We start from the raw sequence: 25,988 nt of genomic DNA, 5'->3' as shown, positions 1-25,988 counted from the left end.
CGAATTCTTATATGAAACACTGTATGTGCTTGGAGCAGAGAGAACGTTCGTAATGGAGTTTGTCAAGATCATTCAACGGTGTGCGGACAGGACACGATATAATCCGTAGTGTACAGATTTATTGCTGAATCAACTGTCATTGATGATGCCAGTATGACAATGTGGGTAATGGTACGATTAGCTACCAACATTTTTTTTTTCATGTAAGAAACCAGTGGTCTAGCTTCGAGGCATGTAACCTGCAGGTGTGCAATCAGGCTAATTCTTAAAACCTGAGAAGCGGCGGCTCTAGTACAACACAGTCAAGTAGGCATTCCGTCTGTTTACAGTGGCTTCTCAAACTGTTCAACTGATGTCGTTCATATTTCATACAGATTAGTTCAATATTCGGAAATGTTACCCATCAAAAAGTGTCATTAGTGAATGTTAGTGGACCTTCATGTGACATCAGAAACGTGCAATGACGATTTAGTTCAAATCGAAAGCAATGACACATTTGTGATTTGTTGCACTGCGTACAATAAATAGACACATTAAATTATAAATCTGTTATAAAATGTAGGCCTAACATTTTCCTCAGATAAATTACTACCTGTATAGAATTATCTTCATTGTTGTTCGTGATTCCTGCAACCCGCACTGCTCGACCAAAGGAACGCTCCTTCTTGAAAGATTAGTGGTCGCATCTTTTGTTTTGAGTTTTCCCCTTTTATTTAACAGCACTACTGGTTCGAATATCGTGATAAACCACTAATATAAATCACCTTCGAAACAGAATTCCGTTCGTAACTAAATGGTGTTACAAATTTTTACAATATACGAAATGTCATATTGACTTATAGAATAATAATAATAATAATAATAATAATAATAATAATAATAATAATAATGATAAAAATAATAATAATAATAATAATAATAATAATAATAATAATAATAATAATAATAATAATAATAATAATGATACACAAACTTTAAAATACGGATAATGTAAATTGTAAATAATTTTGATAATGACCCTTTCCCTTGACAAAATTCTGCATACGCCACTGGTTTTGTGGAAGCACTTTGAAAGGGAAATTATTTTGCTGGCCGCGTTTGCTACTAAACACAACTAAAACTGTAAGGATAAGATGACTTAAAATACTTAGCTAGATTAGTGAGTAAATGAGTCGATGATGGCCATTTTAATTCTTTTCTGTCACTTAAAAACTTATCGAAACAAAGAACTGTGACTTACTTAAGGAGCAAAATAAATAATGTTCCCATTACAATACAATGAGGGAAACAGGGAGATTTTATAAAATAATGTTAATAATATAAATGATGTTGCGCATAGCCTCATTATACATTGTGGAGTCTTTAAAATAAACATGAAGTGTTAAAACAGTACAGCCATGTAAAATTACTAACATGCTCTTGAACTCTGATCCTGTAGTGCCTGGCATCGTTTACTGTCATTTTCCCCACGATACGACCGGCCTAACACACATCTGTAGCATGCCTGTCTGTGCACAGAGATTTCTTCTATGCCACAACATCGATTTTATATTCAAATTCCATGAGCAAATCTATCCGGGAATTATACATAAAACAGACCTATAATATTTAACAAAAAAAAAATACTAATTTAAAACAAAAATATAAAATGACTACAAGTATTTGCTAGAAATATACTCCAACAATATCCTTCCAAATGTTGTTACTAGGAGAAATCAATTATGCAGAACTATTTCTACTTTCAGTGTTTCAAAAGCCAATGGCCGACACTTGGTCAAGTAATAGAATGTCCATTGTTCAAGGATTAGTATAAACGCATTACTTACGACTGAACGTGTCGTACAAGGGAGGTCATAGGCTAAGTGCCTATATCAACAACGAGTTAACAGCCTTGTTATGAGAATTCATGCGAAATAATTAGTTACAACAATTATACCTGAACTGTAGAATGTATGAACGAAGTGAGATGTGTTCAATTTTGGGGTTGTAAAAAAATGCCTTCTGTGTGCAATTCAGAGAAGGAAGTTCATATTATTAGCTGGATGCAGAGTATGGCTTATTAGAACTCATATAGTGTCGAACCTGCCCTGGGTCGGGTTACCTGCGAGACAGGCCTGCTTGACGTGCTCGGAATTGCCGCCGCGAATATTCCCATACTTGAACGTTGAAGTAACTTAGTAACGTCTATATATCGGCACAATGTTTAGTTGACTGGAATATCTTTCCTGGCGTTTTCGTAACAGAGCTGCAAGATTTCAGGCACTAAACCAGGAAAGATATTGTAACCTATTTACAGGAGCAACATGATATTTGTTTGTTATTTAATGAGGGGGAAGAAAACAATAATGGATGACGTATTGATAAGACATTAAGGAACCGGAACGCCTTCCTTATTTGCTTAAGTCTCGTCAGAACCATTCCTAGAACTGTTCAATATCTTGAGAATTTTATAAATGTGTGTAATATTTTCATTTTTCGTTGTTCAAGCCATTACAGAAGTACAAACCTCGTTACAACCTAACCTAACCTTGACATAGGCTTCATTAAGCTCCTTAATGGACTGTACATATATTTACAGTAAAGTATCCGTCATACACAAACGACCTACCTTTACCATGATGTGTTGTTACAGTTATCTCATTTTAAGGCTAAAATTCAATTCACAAATACATGGACGGCAATTTGTAATGGAGTTAATAAATTACATTAGTAGGGCTCTATTATTAGTTCCGTCAAATGTAGGACTTTCTAAAGTAAAAAGTGTTTAAATAATAATAGTAATAATAATAATAATCTTTTGAAATATGGAGAATTTATTTTTTAATTAAGGTTCCTTCATTTACTCAATATATGTTGGAAAAAAACGCCCCTACCATTAAGAAGGAAAATTAATCTTGAAATGCAAAAATTTCACAAGTCACAATTTTTCTCAAATTCATTTTTCATGTGGTTGTAATATTCAGGTGGTGTAGAAATCCCACACTTCAGTGCTCACAATCAGTGTACATCTCACAGCGGCAATAAGTACAGTGAAATGCAGCAACACCGCAAATCCAAAGCATGTGGAATTTTATAGAAACTAGAAAACTTTCAGTTTGCTTTTCTTTGTTTTTTATAGGATAAAATTAATTTGAAGAATTGAATATGCCATTCACATAACTTTGCATTTTTGTATGTTTGTGTACTTTTTTCAATTTCTTGGTTTAAATATACGTTTTAAGTCTTCATAAGATAAAAACTGCCCTTCTCCGTGTCTTCACCTAAGGATGTTGGCTGGTTGTTATGCTAGTCGTATTGGAGTTCTTCCATTTGCCTTCTTGCTTCCCAGTATTGCAGCAATTTAATTTTTACAGTTGTTGGGTGCGTCATACCCATTATAGTCTTACCTTTTCCACAAAACAATTAGGAGTAGGAAAATATACAGTGAATTGCAGAGACCCCACATGCCCAGGCAATTCAGATTTTCTTTCCAGAAAATGCTAAAAAAAGAATTGAAGTTTAGCTCGTTGTCGCCTTTCGTATTTAACATTTAGGCTACTCAGACGCCTTCTTACTTGAGTGGAAAAATTATATCAGTGACGAAGGAATACTTCACGAACTGGACATAAAATAAAAATGTAGCTTTTGCAGAGTACGTGGTGTTGACGGCAACCTAAGAAAACGATATTCAGAGAATGGTTCATAAGTGTTACTGGATAGCTAAAAACTATAAATTTCAATATGCCTGTTAAAAAGACCAACATAACAGCTTTCAGGAGCTGACATTCAGTCAGGTAAAAAACACAAACAGCAAATTCAATCATTGATCGGATAACTTATCTCACTTTCAATACTTGAGATGTGATGTCACCTATCTATAAAATATAAATATTCATAAAAACAGCAGAATTGCAAGAATGTGTGGAACCTTAGAAAAATACAAGAAGGGAAACAGAATTAAAACTGTATGCTAAAGGAAGTTTGGTAATTAAATAAAAAAATAAGAACAGATTGGAAACTATCGTTCGTGCGACAAACATTCACTCCTGCCATAATCATCATTTCTACGATAGGAAATCTATAATAAAATAAGAGCATAAGGAAACAACCAAATAAAATAATCTAATGTAAGCAAATAACCTAATACAATATAATATGAATCATTATATAATAATAATAATAATAATAATAATAATAATAATAATTTATTTATTTATTTAATCTCTCAGAGCTAAGGCCAGTAGGTCTTCTCTTCCGCCCAGCCAGACTCTAATTCTAATTGAATACAATTAGTTACATAGTTATTACATTAATATCTAGACCATAGAAAGTAAATCATAAAAGTTGGATAAGTGATGTTAGTGTGACAATAATAAACATTGGTAAGAAATAGTTATAATAATAATAATAATAATAATAATAATAATAATAATAATAATAATAATAATAATAATGAGATAATTTAGATATTTATCTGTGATATATATATATATATATATATATATATATATATATATATATATATATATATATCACCATTAAACATTGAGAAACCTGAAACTGTATAACTATATAATCTAACAGTATAATATAAGAAAATAATAATGTAATGATATAATGTGATCCAACCATCTAATCTAATATTATAGTAAGTTACATTGTAAGCAAATACTTTAATGTAATATCATATGATCCAATTATAGAATCTCATAAGCTACTACTGTAATAATGTAGTGCGATCTAATCATTTAATCTAATGATTTATTAATAGAAGGATATACTGTCATCTAAAACGTGATCCAATTGTCTATTTTACTGTAAGCTAATAATTTAATCTAAAAATACAAAGTGATCCAATTATCTAATCTATAAATAATCGCATCTAATAATTTGATCTGTTCCAATTATATGATCTAATATTTTAATAATTGTAAGCAAATTATCTAATGTAACGATATAATCTGAGCCAATCATCTAATGCAATGCTGTAGTGTTTGCAGATAATCCAGTAGTCTGCTCTACTCATTCTTAAATATCACACACGTTTCTATGTAACATAGTAGTCTAATTATGCAATGCTGCACATAGTGAGAAGTGGTTTTCAAGAACAGAATTTGCTATTATCTTTGTGTATAGTCCAGGTACACTTTTACATGCATTGCGTAGAGTTGCATGTAACGGATATACTCTCCTGCAGTGTTGCCGACGCTGATCCACTGGCCTCTGGTTCGTTTCTTGTAAGGGAAATGTCTGGTGCCACACGCTCTTCGAGGGCGTTCCATCCAACACGTTTCGTCCACTATTATTTCGCCCACTTTTTGTGTCCAAAGACATCTTGTCCACATTTTTTCGTCCAACACTGTTACGTGCAACAATGCTGATATACCTACCAGCTCGTCCATTTTGTTAGCTATCTAAATAATGAAATACCTTCTCAATTATTACAAACTGAACAAACATAGCAAATGGAATTATGTTTGAGTAAATCTTTACTCTTAGAAAATATTATATCACGTGTACAAGTTACTGTATATGCCAACATTTAAAAATCCAGCACAAAGTGTGAACTCTGATTTAACTCCACAATTCATCTTAAAGCTGGTTCACAATAAACCGGGAACGGAAACGACAACGAGAACGGAAATAATGTTCCAAATAGTATAGTAAAGATTTCTATTTATTTTTGGTTAAGTATTTGGCGTCACGCAGTGAATCTGGACTTCATGAACCTTTCCTACATGATAACGTCATTCGTCGCCTTCTGTTCCATCGGAAGATACTTTGAACCAAGTAGCAGGCAATTGTTATGGTGACATCCAAGAACTTGTTGCATATATCTGAACAATAGCCTATACATGATGAATAATTGCAAGGCAAAATTGTTCCGGGGCCGGGTATCGATCCCGGGACCCTTCACTTAGCGCGCGAACGCTCTTCCGACTGAGCTACACCAGGAACCATACACGACACCGTCACAATTTTTCCTTTGTATCCACACAACTAAAGTGAGCTGACAAGACGCCAGAACTCAACTGTGAGTGCACACAATACTGTGTGACTTAAATTGTGGCTTTCTGTTAACGTATCACAGTAACGAATGTATTATACAAATCTGGCTTTCAGGTAGTAGCTCCCTGTAAAGCAGGTTTGAATAATTTCAAGGAAAAATTGTTCCGGGGCCGGGTATCGATCTCGCTTACCGTGCGAACGCTCTTCCGACTGAGCTACCCCTGTTTCAGAATTCAACGAAAGAAATTTCAGGAGTTGTGAAGGGGTCCTACGTAAGTATTTTGAGATAGGGGAGTAGGGGTTTGCAGGTTCAAACTTGTATTAAATACATAATGGCGTGCAATATTTTTAGGCCAGTACGCCACTCACTGAACCTGCACCTGGTATAACGGTACATTTGGAAATGTGTCGCATACAATATTGCTATGTCTCTGTGGCACAAACGGTAAACACTGTAGAGGATCAGGTCGAAAGTTCAAATTTCAGCAGTACTTTTTCAACTCAAGGTATGGAACTTTAAGCCAGGCATGTCAAAGCGCCTGCACTGCTGCTCTCAAGAACCCGCACAACATTTCCAAGAGAGCGGTGATTGTACTTCATCTCGCTGAAAAGTGAACCTTGGATTTGTATTGCTTGTAGTATGAGCACGTATTGCAGGCGCTGTGACATCCCTGCTTTAAACTAACATTAAAAACCCAGCTCTAGTTATTTTGTGACGTAGTACGTAATATTGACAATAAATTGTTTCGAAGGATGAAAAAAGAATGTAATTTGAGAAATGCATATTCATTACTCTGGACAAGTTACAAATTTCATACAACTTGAACATGAAAATGAGACAAATGCAAGAAAATAACACATTAGCACAGAACACAATATGGGCATGAACTCGTCATCTTTGCCCGTTTCTAACAGATACGCAACTGAACTCCAATATGACGGACTTGATATCATGTGAACTGTAATGAACCAGAGACTAGGACTGTACAGTAAACTTTGCCGAAAACATAATAAATAATTACGGCTACATATTTCGGTGGTTCAGAGAACAAATAATTCACAAATGGCATCAATAAAAGAAGAGGCAGTGGGATTAAAAAAGTACCGCGGTGGGATTCGAACGTATTACCATTAGGTCAGAGATCTGAGGCGTTGTCCGTTACACCACGGCTTCATGCCGAAGTAAATCTCTTCTAAAATAGATACAATAACAAAAATGAATTAGGGAGAAACAAAAAACAGTGCAGTGGCGTACTGTCCCATTATTTGCCGGCAATTTTACAGATTCTGTAACAGCCGAAGTTTGAAAACTCAGTTGATTAGTTCTTAACAGTTGGGCTTCATCCAATCCCTAATATTTTTTCATACAATCCCATACTCCCATTTCATTTTAATACTGGATTATGAGTAACAATTATTATAAACTACTTTAACAACTGATAACTCTCAATCATGTAACCTATTTTTCGTCGGCAATCAAATTGCTTGTCTACAACCCCTCTGTAAACATATAAATTTCTCCGGTTGAATTCTGTATGCAACACGCTGCCTAGCAAGAAGCACAAGAAGAGTGATTGGTACCTTCAAGATTTTCGCCCGCACTTTGGAATTTCTATGCCCAAGTGATAAACAGAGTAACCTACTGGTAATGTGCAAGGGTAGCACTCCCGTTTTCTGGAAATCTTTAGCACACATCATTGAAATATTAGGACGTTTTTGGAACACAATCAAAAAGATAATTCGAAAATCCAAATGGCGATTCTACAGTTATCCGCAGGACATGTACAGGTGTCCTATTAAAAAGGTAGCCTACATCTTGAAGCAGGAGCAACTATAAAAAATTGAGGGTATGTATCAAGCATATGGTTAACAGAAGAACATTGATATATATCTGAGAATCATAAATTACAAAATCAAATTGGAGGAACTGCGTTCTGAAGGATGCACTGGAAGGAATGATGAACGGGAGAAGAAGATATCAGATGATAGACGACATATATGGATATATGGATCATATGCCGAGACAAAGAGGAAGGCAGAAAATAGGACAGATTGGGGAAAGCTGGATTTGTAGTGAAAGACCTACCTTTGGGCAGAACACATTTTGAAATTGAATTGAATGGTATTCGGTAGAACCACAAGGAGAAATAGGAACATTAGTAACAATAGAGTAATCTTGTGACCAAGAGAAGAATACACTTAACTTGGAGTAACAGTAATAAAATAAAATAAAACCATTACTACTATTATTATTACTATTATTACTATAACAAAAAGGGAGTGGAAAAAGGAATTCGTGGACATATATTTAAAATGGAGGAAAGATTAGCATGGACCTAAAATAAGAGTGCATAGTAGTGCACAAGAGCGAGGCAGTCTTGAAGCAGGGACCTGCTGTCCTTACTGGGCGACTCCTTCCTGCTTTCTGTTGAGTCTGCGTATTTTTTCAATACATGAAGCTCCACTGAATCGTGACAGACTGGAATGACAGAAGGAGTGAACATGAATGCGAGTTCCTGGAGTTCGCCAGAAAGGGATGCAGCGAAATATCTTTCATTTTCTCCTTATCAAGTCGTATATAAAGCTTGCCGCATAAGAGAGGAGAAGCAATAAGATCATTAGTTATCGTATTCAATGTTATTGAACCCACTTAATAAAACTGCAGTGCGGGTAGCCTACTGTCTGGAAACACGTCCAGTCGTACCTTCAGGGCTGTATCGTTTACTACAAATCAGAAATAGCCACTGTATTTAAAAAATATGGCTACTTCGAAACTTTCAATATTGCATATTTATGAAACAATTGCTGCTCTATTACGTAGTACAAGATTTCAATGGTCACCGCTAGGAGCGTTGATTTACAGCTTTGTTGCCATTACTTATCGAATGCCCTAGTAGGCCTATAAAGATTTTTCTTTTCTTTTCTTTCATTCCACATATCATGCAGAACAAATTCTTATTTCCTCAAAACATGTCCTAATGGTGAATGCCTTGTTTCTTACCGCTTGTGCACGAAGATCTCCAACATCAGCACGGTGATCGAAAGCAGAACTCCGTACGTGACGACCAGCAGTGCCGGGTAGAAGTCCACGATCCCCACACTCATGAAGTTCGACCCGGAGTTCTCACACTTCGGCTTCCCGTGATAGAATCTCAAGTTCTCGCGGACTTGCAAGCCGACTTCGTGCAGCTTCCTGTAGCTGAAATGTGAGAATGCCTTTGATACTTCAGATCGAAGCCATCTGCCACTCTCTCCTGATTCTAATGATGCTTGATGTTCACCCTGAACCCATTCCACACGAAGTGTGACGGAGTGCACGTCCCCATACCGAATAAGTGGTGTTAGGATACTCCAAGGCCTTCAACACTACAGATCAGCGGTCATCAGCACAGTGCACCCTCGGGCTAGCGTCTCTTACCCGCGGATAAGAGATGCACTTGCGTACATCCATGACTGCTGACGGGTATGCTTTCTACCTCTCCCTTCTGCACGGCGGAGCATATTCCGATACACTTTTTACCCTTTACTCATTTCAGCACTTATTAATTATTGCTAAAGTAAGGCACTGCATCTTTCTGATAATGCTATAGTTTGGATGGACTCCTACCTTCGTCAACGTCAACAGTACGTATCTGTTAATAATTGTTATTCTCTTGACCTATTATGCAGGCTGGCTAGGACCTTTACTATTACATATTTAAATTAATTTATATTTCTTCTAATCTAACACACTGTCTACACTATATTTATGCTGGCTTCATTCTAGACTTCACCGCCAAAATTACGAGGTACTTTTGAAAACTTCGTGGTCTGACACATAGATGGTATTTAAAACATGTCAACAATGCCGCCATTGTTAGCGGCCATTTTACACTAGTTCAAGCATCAAACATCATAATTTTTTGTTGATTACATTTTGTGTAGTTTAATTTTGAAGTTACTGCGCCAAACAGATGGAAAAATCGAATTTCGTGCTGTCATTAAATATTTCGTAAAAGAGGAATGAGTCCAATAGAAATTAAAGCAGACAGAGAAACCGCTCCAGTGTTTTCGACTGTGAAAAAATGGGCGGCACTAGCCTATTGTATTTAAATATAGTCGAGAGCGTGTGGAAGACCCTCGCAGTGAACGTCCAGTAACAGCAACAAGTGAAGAAGTCATAGAAAAAATTCACCATGTGATGTTGATGACCGTCGACTAAAAATGCGAAAAATTAGCGAAGTTATGCGTATATCACCTGAACGGGTGTGCCACATCCTGATCAATATTTTGGGCATGTCCTAGGTCTCCGCAAGGTGGGTTCCCCTTTTGTTAACAACGGAACAAAATCACGTCCTACGTCAAATTTCGAGGGATTGTGTAGCTTGATTAGAGGAAAATATACCAGATCTTTTAGGCGGTTTGTGACCACTGATGAACTCTGGACTCATTACTGCATACCAGAGACAAAACTGCAGTCGAAACAATGGAAGGATAGTAAAGAAAGCAATAAATGGCTGGGAAAGTCATGGCGTCCATGTACTGGGATTGTAAGGGGATAATCATGATTGACTATTTGGCAAAGAAGAGAACAGTAACGAGAGAATAGTATTCAAATTTCAAATGTACCGAAAGGGAAAATTCACGAGAAGAGGCCGTGCATGGTCAAGAAGAAAGTGTTGTTTCATCACGACAATGCACCTGCTCACACTTCTGCAATCGTAGTTGCTAAACTACACGAACTACGGTTCGAATTATTGTCGCCGCACCGCCTTCTGACCAGATCTTACATCTTCAGACTTTTTTCTTCCCCAAAGCTCAAAACTCACTTGGCTGAGAGAAACTGTATGCGCATCTCATCAGCTAAGAGCCAGGTAATGTTCGATAAGATAGTTTCACACCACATTTTCGATAGAGTAGTCAATACCTCATTGCACAGTTTTTTGGTGGGTTATTTTACGACGCTGTATCAACATCTCAGGTTATTTAGCGTCTGAATGGAATGAAGATGATATTGCCGGTGAAATGAGTCCGGAGTCCAGCAGCGATAGTTACCCAGCCTTTGCTCGTATTGAGTTGAGGGAAAACCCCGGAATAAACCTCAACCAGGTGACTTGCCCAGACCGGGATTCGAACCCGAGCCACGTGGTCAGACACGCTAACTGTTACTCCACAGGTGTGGACTCATTCCAGAGTTGAACAGAGTACATTTTGACTGCGTTGTCGAGCATTTGTATAACCTAATGTGTTGGCTGCTTGCCACATGTTGGCGTGGTCTGAGAAGTTCTCCGCTATTTTTATTTTTCCTGTCTTACATACCGTTGAGTAAATTCCGAAATTACGGTACTGCCGATACCTTGCAAGTGTAATCCATTGTTAAAACTCTGTAACTTTGTATAAGCTGCACATTCGTCAACTTCCCTTGTGAGCCTCGACAACGCGTAAAGAATTATTGCAAAATAATGTTTAGTTGGTAGAACACAACTTGCCTGACTCTGACGACCTCCTTGTAGGGCGTCTTCTTGCTCATCGCGATGTGTGGGTAGGGTATCTCTATCAGATACACGATGCTCTGCAGGTTGCATTTCTCCGCCTCCAGGAAGGTGTCCCAGATGATCTTGTAGCCCATGCCCAGCTCCATGTGGAAGGCGAACTGCCCCTTCCTCACCCGCCCCACGCCCTCCTCCAGCGTCATGAAGTGGTCAGGGCCGCCCTGCGGCGTCAGTTTGGCGCATACGGCCCTTCTCACAGGATCGGGGTCGTTCACTTCCTGCGGACATAAGGCTGAACTTTTACTTCAGTAAACTTTTACTTCGAATCAAATTAGAAGATTACATGTCTTGTGTAGGTACACAGAATACAGTGAAAACGGAAATTATAGGCTCACATCGATTGAAAAATAATTCCCTAAAACGAATTGCGTAATGAATTATTTCAGCATTTCATAGCGATTTCAGTAAGACTTTCTGTTCAAAATCTGTGCATTAAGCAAGTTGAATGTAATAAATTGTGAAACTCTTAAAATGACCAGCAATTTTTTACAGAAGCAATTACTGGAGTCTGGATGACTAGAACGAGCGAGCCAGAAGCAGATCGGTGCACTTGATTAATTCCCGTCTGCTGGAAACCAACCCCACTCCGTACCTGGAAGTAGTAGCGGTTGTAAATGATGTCGTGGGCGCCCAGCGACAGGCCGCTCTGCACCAGGTCGTGCAGGCTGCGGATGGAGCTGGTGGAGGACTGCAGCAGGGCCACGATGCAGGCGGAGTACGACGTGTACAGGAAGATGATGGCCACGAGCAGCAGGATCGTGATGATCCTCCCGGAGATCGCCCTGGCCTCGTGCTCGATGCCTGCAGAGACACCAATTATGTGAAGCTATTCACGTTGACACAGCACAAGCATTTAGAGCAATATAAATCTGAACAGCACTCCTTGCAGAGTGGGGATGGTTGGCAGAAAAATATATTACAAAGACTTCAAAATCTAAATCGAGAATCTTGCCACTTGGAGGTAAGGAACCATTTCGCAATAAAAATAAAGAAAGCTGGTTCAACAAACCAATAAACTTTCAAACGTTTAGGCTAACGCGCTGAACGTGAAAATGTACTTCACATACCAGAAAATAGTACATTATGGAACGAGCCTATAATGATAGTAATTAAGACGCAAGTATGTTTGTTTATGAAACGAACGCAAGCGAGTTTCATCATTTTCATACGAGCGTCTTAATTACCATTATAGGCAAGTTTCATACGACTTTTTGTACTCGACCATATTTCTAACTTGAAATTATTCAGAAGTATTCATTTTATTTGTATCTGACAGAAGATCGGAAGTGACCTTGTTCATAGTTGTTGTAAATTGTGAGATGTGCGCAGACGCGAAAGTACTGATTTTTTCCGAGGAACAATAATATCATTGACCTTGATGTAATGCATAGAATGTATAACCTGGAAATTGATTTAGAATTGAAAAACGAGATGACAAATTGAATTTATTTGAATATTATTTACAATTAACGCTAATTATTACAGTAACAGAACATAACCTTCTGTGACAGTATTGGATTTCCAGCCTCCGTGACGTCTTTCGATTGCATATCCGAGAATAATCGAAAACCTGAATTTTAATGAATAGGTGTACTTTAATGACATGCATTAAAGGACTGCTACCAGGTGTATAATTATTACATTTCGGCATGGTCGAGCATAAAATAATAACACGTCAACGTGAATTCTTAACTAAGATTCTGAATCTTGTAATTTCCATACAAATTAAAGAAACAAAGCCTAGAACGCCTCTGCAAAGATAAATAAATGTAATAAAAGGAAGAAATACGGAGCCATCAACAGAGGACGTGGATAGGTCCGGTATAAAATGGCGGCAGCAGTACAGACCATGTTTACCGCGAGAACTCCTGCATTACTAACAAAGGAGAAAAAGGTCTTTGGGGATATTCCGAAAATATTGGCTCCAGTCCTCAACAGATCACGGTGGCGGTGGTGGTGGTGGTTTTCGTCATTCCATTGTCTTAATTTCTTAGGTTTGCATAGTGCCTGTATAATATAATATAATAGTTGGCAATTGTGCAAAACCTCGTAACTCCCGAGAATGTTCTCAAGACTTTTGCTGACGATACAGCATATTATACTGATAATGTGCAGTAGATCTACAATTTGTTTATTAAAATAATTGACACAATATTTACAAAACACCAACAGTTACAGAGGGCGCACCTGAATGTGAGTCACTGCTGTTATGTGCCTCACCTTGCTCCGAGATCGAGCCCGCGCACAGCAGCATCATGTCGCTCCAGGTCACGGTTCTCTGGTACTTGGACAGGGGGTCGTCTGGGTTGAAGGGGTAGAACGCACGCTGACAGTACTCCCATCTGAGGGCGAATCTCAGCGTGACGCACATCACGACCATGAGGGCCATGGAGGCCAGCCACACCGAGCCGCTGAAGGGCAGGGCGAACACGTTGTTCACGAAGGACAGCGGCGGCTGTCTGAACAGGAATGCGAACCTTCATGGAAAGAAGTCACTCCTTTAGCGAAGGAAATGGTATGTCTGCATTCAATCGACACCACCTCCAACTGTTTTATCGAAACATAGAACATGACAGTCAAGCGGAACTACAGAGTTACGTGATCAGCTGATGCCAGCTGCCAGCGGATGTTAGTTGCTGACGTTAAAACATTTCTTCATAATAATTGACGCAAAGGTTCAAAAGAACACAGAGAACGAAACATGAATGGTTCACATTGTGCGCACAACAAGAGGCGCCAAGAAAGCTACTGAGCATTCGTCACGTGAGAACTAAAAATTTGACAACTCAACTGTTGTTACCATAGCAACAGGCCTCTCACGCTAGGTGATATTCGTTTTATTTTTATCATAACGCCAATGTAATGTTTCATCTTTAGAAAAAGCAGGTGGAAAATAGAATAGAAGGTCTGCGCACATGATTTATTCCAAGCAATATGAAGGCAATAGTGAACCAGTGAATGAGTGTGGTTCAGATTCCACCAATTTTGAGGCCTTCAATCTGTGGCCTTACAAGCACAAAGGAAACAAAGTCTCAATAATCACAAGTCTTTTACAGTCGCTAACATAATACAGAGAACATGCGCTGCTAATTACGAAAAGCTCGTAAACTGGGTGAGAGAAGAACGCAATAAGCCCCTGCTTCATCTGGAGAAGGTCCATGATCCCTTTCTGTCTCTGTATGTTTCCCCGCCCCCTTTTATCAGTTTCTCTGCAGGGAGCCCCTTATTTCACATTTACGCTATAGCCCATCTTGAAATACCACTACAAATCAACAGATGGTGCTCACATCACTATTTTGCGAAAAAATGCTACGAGTCTTTTCCCTGTACCTTTCAATTGTTATAATAAATTAGGACAAACAATTGTATTAAAAACCTAATATTCTAATCGAGTGAAATGAGAAATAATTTTGAATCTATTGGTGTAGTAACATACTTTGCCGGTGTGGCGGCGAAGGTGTACGTCAGCACGAGAAGTCTGCTTTTGGTAACGAAGAGGGGCGAAGCTCCGATGTCGACCTCCCCTCTCTCCAAGTAGCCCACCAGTCCGTCCCAGGAGCCGTTCACGTTGTAGCCCCACGTGTCCAGCACCTTCATGTCCACGCTGTAACAACGAACTGGAATGACTAGACTGTGTACAGCAGGGCTGGGCGAATCCGAACTCTAAACGGAGATACTTAATATTCATCCGTTACAGCATCAATGCTGCGCGGTGTTCGGCGGAGAAGAAAGGGGTTCAAGAGACGTCATATGACTCCCCGTGAGAGAGTAGAATTCGCTCTTGGTGCCCAGCCCTGGTATACAGCACGATAATTTCACTCAACTTAAACCACAATTCACGAAACTTGTACTTTGGCGTCCGCGTTCCAGCCATCCTACATTAAATGAATATATTGTAACTACTGGGTGTTCAGTTCAAAGTGTGTCATGGCTCGCTGTATGCCGTCATGTGGCTAGTCGTTGAGCCTAGAGAATTTAATCTTCCTACACTTCCGCAGAGGTGTATTACTTATGTGCCAGAGAAGTTGCCTAGCAAGTACGGCGTTCATTCTGAAGAGTACTTACCGATACGTACGGTAACGCCTGTAGTGGCAGGAATGTGAACTGTTTGGAAACATGTACTGAGGTGAGTTTTTTCTTACTGTCTGGATATGTGGAGAGGGTTAAGACAATTACTTAAATGTTTGTTGACATTAACTTCGACGGTCAACATGGACCCGGAGCATTTGATTTGTGTTGTGGAATGTTGCCGTACGCAACCGATGATAACAAATACCCTGCGTACGACTTGGCCGCGCAAAACACAGTTCGAAAGAGGTTATGGTAGCACACAGACCGTACAGACCGCCATCTGTTGCTACGACGTTCAAGTTATACCGTACACGTTCTCAAGTTCAGATTGATTAATAGGCAATTTTTTTGACACAAAAGCTGAAACTCGCTTCAAATCGCTGACTCATCAACAGTGACGTCATGACACACTTTGGAATGAACACCAGTATTTATTACGCACTCCAATAAGTAGACAAATTTCTGTTGTGTTATTGCATTTTAGCGTTACAAGAAGAGTAGACGATCTGACTTGTGTAGGCTGCGAATGATGCAGTAGAGTTCGTACCGTATGTAAGCAAGTTTCAACATATTTCGGCTGTGCTCACAGAGAAGCTAATACACAACCCCGCCCCGTGTTCGTTATCGTTCTGAACTCCCATCATTTCTCCTATGCAAGAAACTCCAACAAAAAAAAAAAAAATAAAATAAAAAAGGGGATCATATAAACGGAAGCGTAAAAAATTGAGCAAGTAAAGTTTGTATGATCTTGTTGAAAATATTTTCAGCAATAGAAATGTAAATAAAACAGTTGACTCTTTCAATTGGTACAATGAAGAGAATTTCCCTGATGAAGACGTCAGAACGGCCTGGCGTAAGTTTTGGAAAATAACACCTTAGTTCATAATTCCTCCTCTCACACAGGAATATTCTCTCATGCCTTCTATGTTATCTTTAACTAACTGATAATTCAGGCAAGTATTATATTTCTTTTAAGCATTGTATCTACAAAAAAAAAAAAGATGTGACATCTCATTGGGGCAGATAAAAAAGCCATTTTTATCTTCCACTATGTTAATAATGTCAAAACAAGTGCTTATACAAATTCTGGTCACTCGAGCGCAATTACGACGGTCGTTTACAGAAAGAAAACACAATTTCATGTAAAGATTAATTTTTTTATTTTATTGGGTTACTTTACGACGCTGTATCAACATCTAGGTTATTTAGCGTCTGAATGATATGAAGGTGATAATGCCGGTGAAATGAGTCCGGGGTCCAACACCGAAAGTCACCCAGCATTTGCTCGTATTGAGTTGAGGGAAAACCCCGGAAAAAACCTCAATCAGGTAACTTGCCCCGACCGGGATTCGAACCGGGGCCACCAGGTTTCGCGGCCAGACGCGCTGACCGTTACTCCACAGGTGTGGACTGTAAAGATTTATTGGAAAAGATACAGCAATTGTTGAGCTATTTTTCAACATATTTTCTACCGGAATTGAGATTTCTGTCATACCGTGGGATCAACTTTTTTTTATCCCTGTGTCGTAGAAGTCTGCCGCCTGGAATAGGAACCAGTGAGACAGCCGTGTGCACCTCTCTGTTGATCCCACGGTATGACAGATGTCTCAGTTCCAGTGGGGAATATGTTGAAAAATAGCTCAACAATTGCTGTATCTGTTCCAATAAATCTTTTCTTGAAATTGTTTTCTTTCTGAAATAACCCCAGGGAAACTTACTTTCTGGACGGTCATCTTAACTGCGCTCGAGTGGTCAAAATTTGTATAAGTGCTTGTTTTGACATTATTAACATGATGGAAGAAAAAAAAATGAACATTTTTTTTACCTGCCCCCATCTGATACGCTCTGCTGTCATATACCTTGCGTTGATCATGTCCGCTACGATGTAGAAGAGGTTGTAGTTGACCTTCTGGATGGTGTCGATGTGCCTGTTGACGGTGTCCCGCAGATGCAGCAGGCTGTCGTTGGTTGTCACCTGGAAACAATTCGCAATGCAAGTCAGCATGACGCAATTCCGGCATGATTTGTGGCTTTGTTAGCCATGCGATTTTTTCAACACCCAACGCATCTCATCACCAAGAACCGAACCTGTGAGTTGTATTCATTGATATACAGGGTGTTTAAAAAATACGGGGCATAATTGCAGGTATGTATTTCCCACATGTAGACAATCAAAATAGTTCATTACAACATGTGTCCGGAAATGCTTCATTTCCGAGTTATGGCCCTCACAACATTGAAATTCACCGGAACGTTTTTCTTTCCGCAGGTCGTTGTCATTACAGAAGATGTTCAAAATGTCCACCTCCTGCTTGAATACCGACCTCACATCGATGTCTCATTGACCTGCGAACACGATCCCAAACTCCAGGAGTATTGCGTATGTCCTCAGAACATGCCACAATTCGATTCCGAAGGGATTCCAAATCAGCCACCGGAGACGAATAAATCAATGATTTTAAATGGCCCCACAAGTAGAAATCGAGAGGGTTCAGATCAGGTGAGCGTGGAGGCCAAGCAATTCGGCCACCTCTACCTATCCATCGATCAGGAAACCTTCGATCCAAGTACCGGCGAGCCGTACGACTGAAGTGTGCAGGAGCGCCATCATGCAAGAAGTGAATGTGTTGACGATTGATCGGTGGAGTGTCTTCTAAAACATGAGGTATGGTGTTTTCTAGGAAGTTTGTGTACGCTTGAACCGTAAGTCTGTTTACAAGTACATGGGGTCCAACTAATCGATCACCAATGATACCGGCCCACATGTTGAGGGAGAACCGCACCTGGTGATGAGATGGAACTGTTGCACGTGGGTTTTCATACGCCCATACATGCTGATTGTGGAAATTTGTTATGCCATCTCGTGTGAACTGTGCTTCATCTGTAAATAATACTAAGGCAGGAAAGTTCGGATTACACCACACTGCTGCAAGAACCACTGACAGAACCTAACTCGTGCAGGGTAATCTGCTGGTGACAGGGCCTGTACACGTTGCAAATGATAAGGATACAATTGATACTCTTTCAACAGTCTCCAGACAGTCGTATGAGGAACACTGACTTGCAACGCTACCCTTCGTGTGCTGATAGAAGGAGTCATGTTCACAGCCTCCAGAATCTCCTCCTGTACTTCTGGAGTTGTAGATCTTGGTCGTCCTCTTCCCAAAGCAGGAGAGTTAAATTTTCCATACTCGCACAGACGGTAATGGAGACGTACAAATGTCTTCCGATCTGGACATTGTCGCTGTGGGTACCTCTCCTGGTACAAACGACGAGCCAGCGCAGCATTGCCGTCCGCCTTACCGTACATGAAGTGTATCTCTGCCAGCTCTTGATTTGAATACATGTCGCACAGTCTAACGCCTACACAACACTGAATGTAACCTTCGCCTCGGAATGAACTGTCAGAGTGCCCTGTTAATGTCTCCCTTGACGGCAACGACCTGCGGGAAGAAAAACGTTCCGGTGAATTTCAATGTTGTGAAGGCCATAACTCGGAAATAAAGCATTTCCGGACACATGTTGTAATGAACTATTTTGATTGTCTACACGTGGGAAATACATACCTGAAATTATGCCCCGTATTTTTAAACACCCTGTATAGGTCCGAAACGTTAGAAATTTCTACAAATACCCAAACATCTCGCATAACATAAGAGAAATGCACGACAAAGTGGGAATTCTCAGTTTGGCAGAGGAACAATAACGTATGTTTCTCTCGCTATGAACCGAACTGGTTGCTTGCTTCAGTATCTCTACCGTAATTTTTTGCCTTCGCTAATATTTTATCTGCTTCGCACATTTTCTGGCTTGTTTTACTTCGAAGTTCAGCTATCACACATAATTATATAGAAACTTCTTCCAGTATCTGTTTTCTTGTAATTTCTCGCTTCTTGTTCTTAGCCGTTAACCAATTAAACCGGGTTTTATTTTATTTTTATTTATCTATTTATTTAGTAGATTTATTTCTACTGGTAGAGTTAAGGCCACAAAGCCTTCTATTCAACTCAAAGAATATTAGAACAATAGCAAAATATATAAAAATGACAGCAATACAGGAATAATATACAATTAATAATGATGATGATGATAATAATAATAACAATAATAATAATAATAATAATAATAATAATAATAATGATAATAATAATAACAAAATGAAACAAGTTTCAGACGAAGTGTTCGTACAAACGCCACTAACCACCATGCCGGCCCTGAGCAGCGTCCCTTGCATGTTGACCCTCCTCGTGAACCTGACGAGGGAAGCCCTGGCCAGCATCCCGCAGTCCCGGCTCCATTCCCCGACCACGGCCTTCACCAGCTTCAGGTGAGGGGCGTGTTTGTACGTCTCCACTAACACGAATCTTCCCTTAGATATTCTCTTTGCCACCATGACGTCAGATGCTGGGTGTATGTCCAAGTGCTCCAATGCGGCCTCAATGTACGCAGATACCGTGCTATCTGGTTCAGGCGAGGAACTGTCGCCGTCAACACAGCTATCCGTGATTCGCTCTGCTGAGTTGTGGTCATCACTGTGAAAATCTTTAGAAACTTCAAACGAGGTATTTCTTGCACTAAATGGATTCGAACAGGAATTATCAAGAAGGAGCCATCTCATCCATCCGTCGAAGAGTTTCAGTGTATTAGCCTGGAAAAATGCACATTTCTTATTACATACTATTTCGGGTTTGGTATTCGAAACTTTATTTATTTATTATTTTTTTTTTATTTTTAGCACATCTTTTGTTGTCGACTTTTCGCCATGTATCTATTATCTGTCTATTAATCGCCCTTGAAGGAAGGGACTGTCCTATACTGTCGGTGTATAATATGTTACAATTAAAAACAAAACTGTCGTCTACTTACAGTGACCGTTCAAAACGTCCACATACCCCGTCGTTCACCTCTTGTTCAACAATTAATTTTATGCTCGACCATGCCGAAATGTAGTAATTATACACCTGGTAGCAGCCCTTTAATGCATGTCATTAAAGTACACCTATTCATTAAAGTTCAGGTTTTCGATTATTCTCGGATATGCAATCGAAAGAAAACGAGGAAAACGTCACGGAGGCTGGAAATCCAATACTGTCGCAGAAGGTTATGTTCTGTTACTATAATAATTAGCGTTAATTGTAAATAATATTCAAATAAATTCAATTTGTCATCTCGTTTTTCAATTCTAAATCAATTTCCAGGTTATACATTCTCTGCATTACATCAAGGTCAATGACATTATTGTTCCTCGGAAAAAATCAATACTTTCGCGTCTGCGCACATCTCACAATTCAAGAGCTATGAACAAGGTCACTTCCGATCTTCTGTCAGATACAAATAAAATGTATACTTCTGAATAATTTAAAGTTAGAAATATGGTCGAGCATAAAAAGTCGTATGAAACTTGCCTATAATGGTAATTAAGACGCTCGTATGAAACATACCCGCGTCTTAATTACTATCATTATAGGCTTGTTGCATAATATAGGCCTACTATTACAAAATAAGAGGCAAGCAGACTACGGTATTCCCACAGTAAATAATTACTAATAAAATGAACAATTTGCAGAAACTACAACAGACAGCGTTCTAGTTAAACTGTGACTTATTCTATATCCTCACCTCTGTAGCAGCACAAGTTGGATCCGTAGAACGGAACAGCAAATCAATTTTTTTTGTATGATCGGTTTGTGTCGCAGCAACAGTACGTTACTGTAGACCACTTTTAGCATTTAGTCGTGTACAACTTTCAAATCAGGATTCAATTTCTTGTGGAATATTCCCTCATCAGGGAAGCTATCGCGGAGTGATTCAACTTTTTTTTTCACTTCTATGTTCTATTTCTACATTTCCATGAAAGAGCCAACACAATACTCCTAACTTCGCGAATGACTATGAAGCATCTCTGGCAACTGAGTGGTTGATGACAGGCACAGAGTTTCCCGTTTTGTACCGAGTTTTGCAGAAAGAAAAGCTTTCGAATCGGACGAAATCAAATTATTCTTTACCTTTTCCAGTTTGCACACGATCGTTTCACTGACTGAACTAAGTTAGAACGTTTCGACCTTGAAATAATTTTATCCTTGTGAAACTCCACGAAGTATACTTCGGCACTGCAATGAATGTAATTTACGTAATATTGATATTATAAACGTAGCTTAAAATTATAAATCTGTGAATTCAAAATATACAATATCTCCGAATTTTTAAAATTGAATACGGAATCTCACCTGCTGGAGAAGGAAGCGCGCGCCCTCACAATGCATGTCCACGACGAACGTCACGTGCTGGCTTGCGGCCGTGGTATTCAGCTGTTTCAAGATGTCTGCAGTCGTCTGCAGCACCGACAACATGAAATGTCGCTCTGCCAGGCGGAGGAACAGCTGACGGACACTGCCTGCAACCCAACCACATTACGAATGACTGCAGTCTGTTTTCATTTTCCTCCTACAGCATTTTCAGACCACCGCACTACCCTGCTCCCTCATTGAACAGCAGAGTCGTTATTCTTCACACCGAACTCTGGCTTTACGTGAATAGTTATTTTGATCGCGTGTCTGTTTCTCTGTAGACTTTTTTCAGAACCTATTGAGCGCATATTCTTTGTATGCATACACATTATGAATATACCTATACGGAAGTTATAGACATCAAGTTCAATGATTTTTAACATAATATTAATGGCCCTTTATTTGTAATGGATAACGACCTACATTATACTACCTTGAAACCCAATAAAATGAAAAGGAGTGACGAGGAATTGAACCTGACACTTTGACATCTAAATTCCGACGTTCTTCCGATTGAGCTACAAGGATACGAGTATAAAAACATTTGCGGAAAAATTGGCCCAATCCCCCTCCAAGATTTTCTGATGATTTGTAGAAGCTACAGTAGTCCAGGATGCTGGGGGCAAAGGCTAATTGGGATTTCCCGGCCTCTGATCGGGTCAAAAATCCTGATAGAATTATTATTTATCCCTTGCGGTGAATTTTGGTGAAGATAAGCTCTTCAATTGTTTTGCATAATTTTAGCTTGAAAATTATTCATGATCAACTGTTACAATACAGACTATATTTGCATTATTCGGGTCATTTTTATGAATTTTTTGTCCATATTTTGATCATGTTTAGTCCATATGTACAGTACATATTTAGCCATTTTAGAGCCTCATACATTAATCATGTTATATGTAGTCCTAGCCATACCCGTGCACTCCGCTGCACCCGTTAGAAATAAATATAAAGTAATTACATAAGTAAAATAGGACGTTTGATCCAGGGAACATTCGTGTTTGATAGAAGGATAAATCGTTTAATATGCTGCTTAATTTAAATTGTATTTAAATAATTAAAATGTGGTCATTTTGATACAGAGACCACTCATTTGGTCATAAAAATGATTTTATGAAATAAAGGAAACTAATGTACAGAATAGCCTATCAAGTTTTCTGTGCATAAAAATCTATTTTAATCTTACCTGTCCTCGATTCACTCAGAAGTTACTGTGATAACATTATAGCATTATGTCCATCTAGAGAAACTACACTTTCCAATGGTGAATTAATAATTAATTATACAAATCGGTTAATTTAGCTTCCAATATTACTTCATACAAACACAGAAACATTCTCTGTAGGCTATGTTTCATAGCTTTCGATTGTTGTTGTCCAAGGTCCCTTATAGACGAAGTCATTTGTTTTTTATTTCATTACACCGCCTTAGATGGCGTTGTTATTGTAATTTTGAAACTCATTTATCTCATTAAATATCAGTCCTATCAAACTTTTGCATAGAATAAAACTTATCGGAAATTAGTTTTAAAGAAACGTTTGTTATGTAATATTTTTCATGAAAATTAATAATAAGGGAGATATTTCGATTTATTTAATTCAAACTCCCTTATAACTCCCCTTTTAAATAAAATATTTTGAATGCCATATAGCCTAAATTCTAAGTTACAACGAACTTAATTTATATTTCAATTTTCATATAAATCGGTTCAGTCATTATCGCGTGAAAAGGTAACAAACATCCAGACAGACAGACACACAAACAAAAATTTCAAAAAAGTGATTTTCGGTTTCAGGGCGGTTAATTATATATGTTAGGACCAATTATTTTTGGAAAATAGAAAATTACCAGAAAAATGTTTGCTACAGATTTATTATTAATATAGATTTGATTACACAGCAAAACTTCAATTATGTACCACATAGAACAGCTTTTCGTAATCAAAATATGTAATAGCTCTCATGCACAAGCCATTGCTACACGAGTACAAATACTAAACGCGGAATAGTTAAAGGGGTGCGCTGAGCCACGATGATACGAGGCACGTCACAGCCAGCATGGACATCCCTGGTCTAAAACTTTGCATACCAGAGTCCCAGCAGACGAAGGCGCTGACGGCAGTTCTGGGAGCCACAGCAGCCTGGAACTGCAGAGCGTCGCCGATGAAGGCGTGTGTGGTGGGGTCGCTCCACACACCGCCCAGGAGGCAGAGCGCGAGAACTGGCTTCACGTCCATGATGCTGGGGCAAATTATACAATTATTACAACTTGAGAAATACATTTTTGCTCACGGAACATTTTTCGTTTAAGGAACTACAGTGAAACCCCGCGAATTAGGAATTCGTGATAATTAGGACAGATTTTTTAACACAACACTTGGAGATGAATATTCCACACAGTCAAGGTAGAAGTGAAAAATGTGATGATAAATTCAAATCATCCAACATATGATTAATTTAATTTAGATATCTTAACTGAATCTGTAGACTGTAATCCAACTACATTCGGTTAGTATTTAAATATAATTGTTATTCCTAATTAATATCAGATTTATAAACTCGTTTAAAAGTGAAATACATTCTTAAATTTCATTGTTATTATGAAAAAGAAAAATGACCCCCTTTACAATGACTTCGTAAGATTTAACATGTCACTTTCTACGCAGTTGCGTGAACACTATCCTGGAGTCGTTTCAATGATGAATATGGCTTTTGGCAAATCTACTAAATCTGTATCCCAGCTTCACTTCCCTTCAAAAATTCAACCTGCCTGCTATAATGGCAAAAATTGTAAATTGAACATCAGAATTTTCGACTTGTCTGTGAACTAGTACCTTCTGATGACTCTGAAGCTCTACAGCTGAACTTCTCACTCCCTAGAAGTCTCACCGCCTTCTATTTTCTCGTACTGGTGACCGCAGCCGTGCCAGGGGCGGTGCTGCTCCAACAATTCAATAATGCATTGAGTAACGACATAGCTTCGCTCCTGCCAAGATAATCAGGGTTTATACATGGAGAAGAATGCCACTTATACTCAAGCAGGTTAGCCCCTCTCTTAAAAAATTATTTTACTTTTTCGTGAGTGGAAATTATCTTCTGTGTGAGTATGCAAGAGAATTTACCTGATGCAATTTATCCATTGATTTTAACCAAATGTTACAAGAAGGAATAAAGAAAATTACAGTCCATAACTCATGGAAATAATTGAAGGTAGAAAGGAAGTTTTTACAGGACTCCACATTCATGGAGATGATTTGAAATTCTTCTGCATAGACTTGTGTTACAGTATGGTCACCAAGTTAGTAATGTTTATTATTTTTAGTCCCTGTATCAATAGTGATATTCCTTCAGGTAGAATTATTGAATGATTAACATACGTCAATGTGATGATCATAATAATAATAATAATAATAATAATAATAATAATAATAATAATAATAATAATACTCACAATTTCTGGATCTCAAACGGACAGCATCATTTCACTCAACTTGTAATGTTCTATTATTGAACACACTCTTCCCTTTTTGTTTCAGTGACACTTGTCATGTTTTTGTTTATGTTCATGTAATTGTTGATGCTACAATTTATGGTGGTCTGTTATGACGTCATAATGTTGATATACACTCGTGCTCTACCAGCTAACTAAATCAACAGATCTAAGTGGGTTGCCATTTCTGATCCAAATGCACTGTTGTTTAATAAGAGGATTTTCGAACCTGGTCCAAACTTTCTGCATCGGACTGGACGGCCTCGGTTCTACATCAGCTGACGCGCCAGGGGAATTTTTTTTCTTTATCGATGTGTATAATGTTAAATGTTATGTTTTATTTAACGACGCTCGCAACTGCAGAGGTTATATCAGCGTCGCCGGATGTGCCGGAATTTTGTCACGCAGGAGTTCTTTTACATGCCAGCAAATCTAGTGACATGAGCCTGTCGCATTTAAGCACACTTATATGCCATCGACCTAGCCCGGAATCGAACCCGCAACCTTGGGCATAGAAGGCCAGTCGATGTGTATATGATTGAAAACAGAGGATAACAACATACTGCATAAAATTTTCTCTCAATCATTATTAAAATCTCACAGGACTAGGAATGTCGGC

The 25,988-nt window shown here is 38.7% G+C and overlaps 1 protein-coding gene across 1 annotated transcript in view; it reads right to left on the bottom strand.

Annotated features, from left to right (window-relative positions):
- LOC138711280 (uncharacterized) overlaps positions 1 to 24,112 on the bottom strand; it is a 50,398-nt gene extending 26,286 nt beyond the window's left edge. Inside the window, exons 1-9 of the mRNA XM_069842710.1 lie at positions 23,969 to 24,112; positions 21,818 to 21,984; positions 19,792 to 20,238; positions 17,450 to 17,565; positions 14,956 to 15,123; positions 13,740 to 13,996; positions 12,112 to 12,320; positions 11,457 to 11,737; positions 8,990 to 9,187 (exon numbers count right to left, since the gene is read on the bottom strand). Coding sequence (XP_069698811.1) covers positions 8,990 to 9,187; positions 11,457 to 11,737; positions 12,112 to 12,320; positions 13,740 to 13,996; positions 14,956 to 15,123; positions 17,450 to 17,565; positions 19,792 to 20,238; positions 21,818 to 21,940 — 1,799 coding nt within the window. The 5' untranslated portion in view covers positions 21,941 to 21,984; positions 23,969 to 24,112. The remainder of the gene's footprint in view (positions 1 to 8,989; positions 9,188 to 11,456; positions 11,738 to 12,111; positions 12,321 to 13,739; positions 13,997 to 14,955; positions 15,124 to 17,449; positions 17,566 to 19,791; positions 20,239 to 21,817; positions 21,985 to 23,968) is intronic.
- Between the last annotated feature and the right edge of the window lie 1,876 nt (positions 24,113 to 25,988).

The sequence above is a fragment of the Periplaneta americana genome, chromosome 12 (assembly GCF_040183065.1).
Source record: "Periplaneta americana isolate PAMFEO1 chromosome 12, P.americana_PAMFEO1_priV1, whole genome shotgun sequence".
Classification (NCBI taxonomy): domain Eukaryota; kingdom Metazoa; phylum Arthropoda; class Insecta; order Blattodea; family Blattidae; genus Periplaneta; species Periplaneta americana.
The sequence above is the reverse complement of the archived record's forward strand: the minus strand, read 5'-3'. Positions and strand labels throughout refer to the sequence as shown.